The sequence below is a fragment of the Hipposideros armiger genome, unplaced genomic scaffold (assembly GCF_001890085.2).
Source record: "Hipposideros armiger isolate ML-2016 unplaced genomic scaffold, ASM189008v1 scaffold_199, whole genome shotgun sequence".
NCBI lineage: Eukaryota > Metazoa > Chordata > Mammalia > Chiroptera > Hipposideridae > Hipposideros > Hipposideros armiger.
Genome location: NW_017731549.1, coordinates 589,912 through 600,281, shown reverse-complemented (window position 1 = coordinate 600,281; position 10,370 = coordinate 589,912). Strand labels below are relative to the sequence as shown.

Here is a 10,370-nt window from a genome sequence, read left to right as displayed (position 1 = left end):
GGGACAGAAATAAGCAATAGGCATAATATACTACTCAGTGGTATGTTAGGAGGTAATACATGCTATGGGGAAAATTAAGGGGAATTGGGTGGTTGCCATATTTATAGTGACTGATAAACCTCATTGAGGACATTTGAGCAAAGATGAATGAAGAATGTGATTAGGATGACCCTAACTGCTATATTGAAATAGATTCTAAGACAGCAAGGCTAAAATCAGGGAGACAAGCTAGGAGGCCATCACAGTAATTCAGGGGAGACATGATAGTGATTTGGATCAGGATGGTCAGGAAGTGGGGAGAAATGGACGGAATATACATGTAGTTCGAAGGCTTAACTGATGGGATTTCCTGACTCAATTTGTGGCTTGGGTATCAAAAGAAATGAGTAAAGGACTACTGCAAGGTAGGCATGCTACTAAACATTTGCAGTCCTGGGGCAAGATTACAATGGAGACACCAATGCTTAAATATTTGAAAGTTTTGTTAAGTGAAAATACATTCAATGCTCCCATCTTGACAAATTTTCTTCCCATCCCTGGCTCTGAATTGTATGGCAAGGGACCTCCTGCTTATTTGTGTGGACATCCTAGCCTGCGTCTTCAAAGTCCTCTCCCTCCACATACCAGTGCACGCACTGGTTATAGAATGCATACCCTGCAAATGTCAAGGCCATATATATAGGCAGGGTATTTGGAATCCTGCGTACCTGGAGTATAGTCTAGAACAGCGGTTCTCAACCTGTGGGTTGCGACCCCTTTGGGGGTCGAATGACCCTTACACAGGGGTCGCGTAAGACCATCGGAAAACAAAAAGATATTTACATTACGATTCATAACAGTAGCAAAATTACAGTTATAGAGTAGCAACGAAAATAATTTTATGGTTAGGGGTCACCACAACATGAGGAACTGTATTAAGGGGTCGTGGCACTAGGAAGGTTGAGAACCGCTGGTCTAGAATGAGGATGAGCTCCACATAGACATGTCATTTTGATTCTTCTAAAACTCAGGGCTCTAGAAGGTGAGGGCCTCTCGGCTTGCAGGGCAGTGCTGCTCCAAGGTTTTGCCTTGAACAACTGTACAGATAGAATTGCCATCAACTGAGAAGGGGGTGCAGGAAGAGATCAATCAGGGTGACGAGATAAGTTTGGGAGTACATATAGCTGAGTTCTCTGTTAGATATCCTAATGGTACCGTAGAGAAGGGCAAAAGGAAAAAATTCAATTTCTAGTAATACCTGGAATATATCAAGGGAGACTGAAAGCTGTTTTTCACTACAGCCATTCTAACCAGCTAAAGCTGTTTAAAAAACCATGAACTTTAAGTGACTCCAGACCCTTACTGAACCCGTTCCATCCAGGAATTTGTATTAACCCATCACATATAAACCTATGGACTATCCTATCCAGAGCGTTATTTTTCATTTTTTATTAGCCAAAACTTTATGAACCCTGCTTTCTCTGACCTACAGTCCCCTCCGACTTTTCCCTCTAGTGAACTACTCATTGAATGTCTTCACTAGTATGTGTTCCCTTGCCTGGAATATTAGTTATTTGTTTTTTTAACTTTGGTGGTCTTTGTTTTATTCTTTGGCAACAAGCAGTTGGATATAAATTTGGGAGTCTTCGGCACATAGATATTAATGAAAGTGATGAGACTGGATGAGATCAACAAGGCAGTGAATAAAGAAGAGAACCAAGGACTGAGCTCTGGGGCTAATATTAAAAGATTGGAGGGAAGAGGAGGAACGTGTGGAGGAGACAGACAGTAACCAGGGAGGTAGAAGGAAAACTAAGAGTAATGTCCTTGAAGCCAAGTGAAGAACTGTATCCAAGAGGAGAAAATGATCAACTGTCAGATGTGACTAGACAGACAACTTGATGGAGCCAGCCGTAATGTGCAGTTTGAACTTGCCATTTCAAATTTGTTTACCAAAGCAATGATTTTGTTAGCTAGCTTCCTAACTTTAGTAAATTTTAAGCAACATTCGTAGGTTTTCATTATATCGACAGCTAAACTTGTGTTGGAAACAGATTTTTCCTATAATTCATTTTTTGTGAATTTATCTCATTGCCAATATGACCAGTTTTGTGAGTTGGTGGTGACTGTTGAAATAAATTACGATAAAAGTCATCACCAATCTACAAGATTTGTATACTACTAAGATTTCCAATAGTCAGTGCACTGTGCTCAGAGCGCACATTTCACTTCTGACCTGGTCACAAAGTCACTAAATCATGAAATACCCAACAGGAAATTCTGAGTTTAAAGTCTCTAGTTATAATAAAAATAAGTGCTTTGGAAAACCGTGCTTGTTGTTCAGACATTCTGAAGTAATTTAGATAGAATGCATTTGTTGCATCTTGACTGCAGGTTGGAAAACTCCAAATATATTGAGTTTCTCATAAGGAAATGGCTTGGGCTTCCAGATTACATCTTATTTTTTACCCAGTCAAGTTTGTATTGTATCATTTTTCCATACGAAATATCTTTCCCAACTACACCTGCCCTTAGGGACTCTGAATTACACACTTAAAGTATCCTTTCCAAATGAGCTGAAGAATGGCATTCTGTTAAAAAGATGAACAGCTGGTCATGTAGAAATTCTCTGGAATGCTTGTCTTACAAAGGCAAGCAAAGAACTGAGATGTTAGGTGTAGTGCTTGTTATTGGTACACAGATTTTTTTTTTACATAATCTTACTAGAAATCTTTACATAATTTTAGTAATTCCATTTTCCCTTAAATGACTGCTAATCCATTAACAATGTGAAGGCTCTGAGAACCTGTCAAGTACAATTCAGTAGGACTCAGGATTTTGCTGGAATTGCCCCGTTTGCTAAGACATTGTTCCTTAGATTAAGATTCAGGACCCTACTGTGTTTAAAAATTATCCTTTGTTCTCAATTGCCTTGAGATTAACTTTGAATTTCTTAGCATGGCACAAAGGACTTGACCCTTGCTCTGCTCTCCAAGCTCATCGTTCACTTCCCCTATTGAGTTCTTTGTTCCAGCCACATGAAACTAGCAGATGAGCTAAGCGCTCTCCCTTCTTCCTTCTTGGGCAAAAGCAGCAGTCTTTTCTCTTGCCTTGGCCAACTCTGGCTTGTCCACACCTGGTTTATTTCTTCTTCATGTGATTCTTATTTATATCCTTAGGGAAGGTTGGGGGTCTGTGTTTACTGAAGGGATGAGTCTCCACCATAAAAGGTTTGGTTTCGGTTTATGCTCTCTATCTATCTCCTTTGTCTTCTCAGAATTTCTATAGGACTTGTTTGAATGTGGGAGTAGGACAGAGCTACGGGGGAGCTACCTTCCTCAGCTCACAAGATACATAAGATTTTGGCCCGTTAGATGTTTGCAAAGAGAAAGACCCGCAGAGGCCAAGCTGCCGTTTGAAGGGCTGAGCTGTGCCTTGAAGTGTGGGGTCTCAGCAAGGTTAGTAGTTGGAGTTAACAGTTGTGAGATGTTGCAGACTGCACGGATAAGTCAAGAAGGAAGCTAGACAGCTTGTGTCCCAGATGAAGATAGGCTAGCGCCTGCACTTCCGATAGAAAAAAGGAAAGCGAGGTGCCATCTGAAGTGGGTCACCTTCCTCTACCCCTTCCAAACAGGACAGACTGTAGCGCTAGTGCTTTAACAATCACCTCGGTTCCATGAAGACCTAGTTATTGACCGTGAGCGAATGTGAGTACAATGACACTATCCTCTCGGCCTTTGATGTTTACGTAGGGTCCGGGGTAGGCACATTTACCGGGACTCCGTGGCTCACAAGCCTCATCTCCAGCCTCCTTGCTCGCCCTGGCCAGGACACTGGCTCTGCGGGATGCCGGAGCTCAGCGCAAATCCCCAGGGCTGGTTCCCGAGGGCAGAGAAACAGCTTGGCGTTCCAGGCACTGTCTGGTCGCCGTGCCCACCTCGCAGCCCCATCTTCCATTTCTGAGGCTGTTAGCAGACAGCAGGTCGGGGAGAGGAGGGACGGTGGGGATGGCCTGTCAGCACCCTCTGGGCGTCGGCATTTGTCGCCAGGCAGCTGGGGCGCCCTCGGCTGTCGCTCCTGGCAAAGGAGAGGAGTTTCCGGGGCTTGGGTCCCTGCTGCCAGCCCGGGGTAGGAGCGCGGAAGCGAGTGGGCGGCGAGAGGCGGAGCAAGGGACGCGGGGGGCGTGGACGCGAGCGGCTTTGGAAAGGCCCCAAGTTAATGAGGCGTGCGCCGGCGGCAGAGCGCCTTTCGGAGCTGGGCTTTCCCCCGCGGTGCGGGAGCCAGGAGCCGCCTTTTCCGCTGGGTGTCACTCGGGGGTGGGGGGAATGGCCCATTCAAAAGCGCCGCGAGGGGGCCCGGCCAGTGCCCTTCAGTGAGCGCTCACAAGAGGACGGCAGAGGCCCGGCGGCTCGCAGCTCCGGGACCTTGTGGCGCACCAGGACGCGGCTGCCCCTCTGCCCGGACCCCGAGGCGCCGCCGCTCTGCTTCTTTCGTGTTAGCCTCCTCTGCGCGCTCCGGGCGGGCGGCCGCGGGAGCCGCTGGGGCGAGGACGGCGCACGGCTACTGCTGCTGCCCCGGGCCCGGGCGGCTGGAAGTGGAGAGGCCGAGCCGAGCGGCGGCCCCCCCTATGCCGTTAGGATGTTGGAGAGTAGCGGCTGCAAGGCGCTGAAGGAGGGTGTGTTGGAGAAGCGAAGCGACGGGTTGCTGCAGCTCTGGAAGAAAAAGTGCTGCATTCTCACTGAGGAGGGGCTGCTGCTCATCCCACCCAAGCAGCTGCAACACCAGCACCAGCAGCAGCAGCAGCAGCCACAGCCGGGGCAGGGGCCGGCCGAACCGTCCCAACCCGGAGGCCCCGCTGTGGCCAGCCTCGAGCCGCCGGTCAAGCTCAAGGAATTGCACTTTTCCAACATGAAGACCGTGGACTGCGTAGAGCGCAAGGGCAAGTATATGTACTTCACTGTGGTGATGACCGAGGGCAAGGAGATCGACTTTCGTTGCCCTCAGGACCAGGGCTGGAACGCCGAGATCACGCTGCAGATGGTGCAGTACAAGAATCGTCAGGCGATCCTGGCGGTTAAGTCCACGCGGCAGAAGCAGCAGCACCTGGTTCAGCAGCAGCCCCCGCAGCCGCAGCTTCAGCCGCAACCCAAACCCCAACCCCAGCCCCAACCCCAACCCCAGTTGCAATCCCAGCCGCAGCCCCAACCCAAGCCTCAGACTCAGCTCCAGCCGCAGCCCCCGCAGCTCCATCCGTATCCGCACCAGCACCCGCACCCGCACCCGCATCAACTACCGCACTCGCACCAACAACCGCTCTCGCAGCCGCACGGCCACCGGCTGCTCCGCAGCACCTCCAACTCTGCCTGAAGGGGGCAGCACCCGGGCCAGACAAGGTAAGGTCCCGGCAACTCCCGCTTACCAAGGGCCGTTCCGAGGAATGGATCTCGGGGCTGTTAGGAGGAGTAGGAAGGAGTTCCTAGGTTTGGCTCTTGGGTGGAAAAATTACTAATTATGCCCAGTTTCTGGGGCGGCAGAAAGAAGGGAAACAAGCTGGAGCCAGGAGAGGCCGGGCCGAGAGGGGAGGGTGGGGGGGACTCGGGCCAGGCACAGAGGCCTCGCCTGCCGCCTCCCCGCCCGCCCTGCCCCGCACGCGCTCACTGGTGCGCTCCCCAGCGACGCTGCCACTCTCTCCGTGTCACAAGCGCCCCTGGACCGTGTCTGGGCACTCGAGAGAGCGACGATGGTGTCTTTGCGAGCACGCTTTGTCCACCGGACTGGCTCGAAGAGAACTGGGTCTTAAAGGATTCTGAGCCACCTACTTCATTCCGTGTCATTTCTTTCCAGGTTTTGAGGACATAAGGAAGTGGGACGAGCACCTTTCTATTGTCTTCACCTTGGATGGCAAACAAAAGTCTCCCCGCCCCGCGCGCGAGACCAAACCGCTTGGACAACACCCGACTGATAACTCGCGATTCTTCTTAGTTTTCTGCGTACTCTTCATCACAATGCAGGAAACGATTTTGAGTCCAGAGGCTTTATTTATGAACCTTTGAAAGGAACTTCTAGTATGGTGGACCTCCTAGGAGCGATGATGTACTGTAATTTTATTTTAATGTATTTTGATTTATGATTATTTATTAGTTTTTTTAAAAAAATACTTGTTCTTAGACATTTCTGAATGTAGGCCGTTTTCCAAAAAGAAACTTTATTTTCAAAAACCTATTCCCTAGTAAGTTCTAATCTTGGAAAAGAAAAGAGTAAAAGGGACTTGGTGAAGGGGAAAACATTAAGAATTCATTCAATTCCTTCATTATTCCTAGGGCATTTTCAGAATGTCTGACACTTTCATTGTTATGCCAGGTGGTTGAAATTAAACTCTGTGATATAACTTCTTTTTTTTTTTTTGAGTTTTTTTTTTCCTTAGGCATATATTTTGTGTAGACTAGAAGTTTAAAGAAGCTAAATGTTCATAATTGTGTAATTATGAAAATCTAATTGTTTTTCTAAAAGGAAATGGGTAGTGATGATATCTAATTCAAAATATTTAAAACATAACCCAACTGATGGCAGAATGGTCTTATTTGTAGATGTGGTAGGGCTACCTCTACTGTAGGAGAAGAAAAGCCTCGCTTATATGATCTGTGTGTGAAGGCTTTAATAAGGAGATTTCTATGATTTCTGAGTATGAATGCAGTAGGTGTTTCATTTCAAAAAAATATACTAAGGGGCGAAACAGAATCATTCAACTTGTTTGAGACAACATCTGTGCTTTGTCCACACTAGAGATGACCCTTCTCCAAGGACTCTGCATACATTACTTGAACCAACGGTTTCTTCCTTTATTATAGAAGCATACTCTAGAATCTTAGCCTTTAAAAATGCAGTTTATAAATATTTCAAAGGACTAGGAGTCATAACTTTGTTTTCATACTGAAAATAATGTTGGCTAGAGAAACCAACTGTTTTGCTTTTTATCGCTCTGTGAGAAATTGGAGGGTTATATGTTTTGTTGTTAGGTTAACTAAACTCAGAAATTGAAAAAGGAAGGACTGGATAAACACTGGATTTTCAGTAAGAAAACAACCCCAGTCTTGTTTCAGCAGCCACTTGTTCAGGAGGGGTAGGGGTGGGGGAGGATGTGCTTTTAAAGGTAGAACAAACCCTCTTCTGTGTTAAATCAAAAGGATGGTCAAAATCCACAAGGGCAGATGCTACTTCAGTTTAAAACGAGCCATAGATGATACCAAATCCTCTTGGGGCTGAAAATCACTTCCTATCTGCATGGCTTTACTAACAGGTCTTTGTTTTCCATTATCTTTTCCACAAAGTCTTGATCAGTATTTTTCCAGCATCCAGTTTGGCGTGGTCAGGATCAGCCCTCTGCTAAGTTACGTAGTCCAAAAATGAAAACAGAATTTTATGCCAGAGATGCCTTTAGTCTCCCTCCATCTAGAAAGGAGTTTCATGGTCACATTTCTTTTTAGTGCAATATGTAAATGATGACATTTTGAGATCATACCTCTAAATCCAAAAAGTTGCAGGGGAAAACTGAAACTCGAGCAAGTGGCAAGCAGAATTTAAGTGGAGTCCCACTTCCAGTGGCGGTTTAAGTTGTGGCTGTGAAAATATGCTGCCAAGATTTAAAAACTCATATATGTATAAACATATATATGATGGGCAGCTCAGAGAGCCAGATCTAAAGAGTTTTGTTTAAGTCAAGTTTGGTTTGGCTTCTTTGGAACCACTGCTGGACTTTTTAGAGAATGCCTCATTGTACTGTAGTTTTAATACATGTAGATCATCTAACTCCGATTAAACCACAGTTTTTGTCCCACATAGAATGATTTTTCCTTCAAATGCTTGTGCTATAAAAAAAATAGTAAAATCCATACTAAGCACCTTTAAAATTAAGAGTCATGAAGGGTTTTAAAAGGCACTTGTATGTAGTTAGCGTACATACAGGCTAGGTAGTGTCATCAAAAAAATTATGCTGGCTGCTGGAGTTTTTTTTTCCCCACAATGGCTATGGGTCTTAATGAGGCCATTAGAATCATGGTGCCTCACAGCACTTAGTCCCTGGTCTGCTGTGATATTTATGCTGAGTTGACCCGTTTTAGTGCCTCTCTAGTCTGAATGCCTCTTAACATTTAACTGAAACCTCAGAAATGAGAAAGGAGAGGAGTAAGATGGTTTCTGTTGTTTGAAACTTTGAAATCATTATGGTTTAATAATTTTTCCAGAACAAAAGTACAGGTATGCTTAAAACGGCTCAACAAAACAAAATACAGATGCATGTCATTGAAGGTGTTGGTGCTCTTTTCTACCCCTAAGAAAATGATGCAAACCACCTAAGGCATTACGAGGCCTGATAAATCACCTTCATGGAAAAAGGTAAAAATACTTATTTTAACTCAAGAAAAGGGAAAAGGAAAGGGCAGGTCTAATAGAAAACCCACCCCTTAAATAAACATAAGATGTAAAAAGTTGGAAAACTAAAAGGAATGTCCCATCTGGAAACTGAACTTTTGTCCTTGAACTTGTGTTGGCACCAAGCCTCATACACAGTGAGCTCAATAACTATTTGTTGGGACAAATGAATGAGAGAAGGAAAAAATGTGTAACTCCCTAGCACCCAGGAGGTAGTTTGTCTTGCCTCACAAAGTACTTCCTTTACTCGTTCTCATGTCATTCCTTGAGAACAACTAATACTGAATCAGGCTACCCCACATGACGAAGCTCCTTAGGCATACTTTCTTAGTGGAAGTCACATATGCGTAGATCTGCGTATGCCCTACAGGGAGTACTGAGGTCAGACAGTAAATGGCTATAAAGGACCCTTTCAAAATGAACGTTTCCCTCAGAGGAAGCTGGGATTCTCTCATGTAGAAATCAAACCAACTTTATAATTTCACTTAACATATTTTTTCCAATGGAGGTTAAAAAAACCCCAAAACAGAAAACCCAACTCTTTGCTTAAAAAGAGTTCCCCTCACATATAAACACTGTTAGGAAGTGTGGCTTAAATTGAAAGGCCTGTTTTAACTTTCTGCTCTCATATGTCAAACACTGTATTTCTCTTACAGACTTCTCAATTTACATTTGACATTAAACAAGTTTGTTGCCAGTGTGGGAATTCAAACACATCACTTGTTTACTGTCCCCAGGGAAAGTGACTTAGTTTTAGCCTGGCTCCATGTGTTTACAATGTCATGTTCAATAGCAGGCTTTGAAGAGGAGTCTAAGACTTGACTGAAACTGGGGCAAGCCCACAGAACATAGAGCTTTGCAGGACGAGGTGGGCTGGTGAGCATTCATTTTCCTCTCTTTTTTGTAAATGTCAAACAAATTTGTTTTTGCTTTACCAGTAAAATGCCCTCAGCAGAATAAAATTTAAATTTGGAAATTATAGAGTTTGATACTAAATCCGTCGGTGATTCTTTCAAGAAAAATACACTGTTTGCCTAAAGCAACCTAAAGATATATTAATTGTGAAATTGTGTTAAATGGGTTTTTAAGAACTAAAAGTTCGGACACAGTTTGAAGGGTGACTTTTTGATCTGCAGTGTTGAACAGGCAATCTCAAGTTACATAATATTGGATGACAAAGTGATCTGTGACTTTGTTGGTAGGACATCTGCCAAATGGAGTATAAGATCCATCAGGATTTTCTTAGAGAGGGCGTTGTTGTCCAATGAAGAAAACAGGAGGATGCTGGGTCATTAGAACATCCGCATAAAAGCTGAAAAGATCTGCCCCTCCATGCTCTGAAGCTGGCCTGTTGGTAATCAACTGGGTGGTGAGGAAAGAGGTTTTAATAATAGATGGTCCTTCTAGATCGCTGTATTTATTTTGAGAAGAAAGACAAAACAACTGTCTGTTACATTCCACTGTCAGCTTTCTGCTTAAAGTTTCGGAATATGCAGATGTCAGCTTCTGAAAGACAAATATTACCATGTACCAAATGCTTTACCATCACATTTGTGAACTTAGTGTGGTCATAATTTGTGTAAATACGTCTCTTAAATGGTTTTGGAGAGATGTGATTTATTTTTCATATTTTAAAAAATGCATTCCATTTCAAATAAAGTATTGAGATGACCAATCTGTGGACCTTTTGAAGGCCTTGTTCACTTGGCACGGACCCTATGTGTTTCTATGGGAGAAAGGTTCTAAAGGGCTTGTCTGTCGTCAAGGCCATGACCATTCTGGGAAGAAATTTTTGAGGTTGGAAATTTATTTTTAAAAACATGACCTGGGCACTTTGAATATAGTGTATAGAAATTCACTCAGATCTTTTGGAGAAGTAATTATCTTTCTGAATGCTAATGATTTTGAGTTGAATTTTCCATAGTGCCCTAGAGGACGAGAAATGGTTCCTAGTGATTAGGTTG

At 44.4% G+C, this 10,370-nt stretch overlaps 1 protein-coding gene across 1 annotated transcript; it reads left to right on the top strand.

Moving 5' to 3' along the window:
- Nucleotides 1-975: 975 nt before the first annotated feature.
- PHLDA1 (pleckstrin homology like domain family A member 1) lies at nucleotides 976-10,081 on the top strand. Its single transcript, XM_019653215.1, has 2 exons — nucleotides 976-5,372; nucleotides 5,824-10,081. The coding sequence occupies exon 1, from the start codon at nucleotides 4,198-4,200 to the stop codon at nucleotides 5,344-5,346; it is 1,149 nt and encodes a 382-aa protein (XP_019508760.1). The 5' UTR covers nucleotides 976-4,197; the 3' UTR covers nucleotides 5,347-5,372; nucleotides 5,824-10,081.
- Nucleotides 10,082-10,370: the final 289 nt, after the last annotated feature.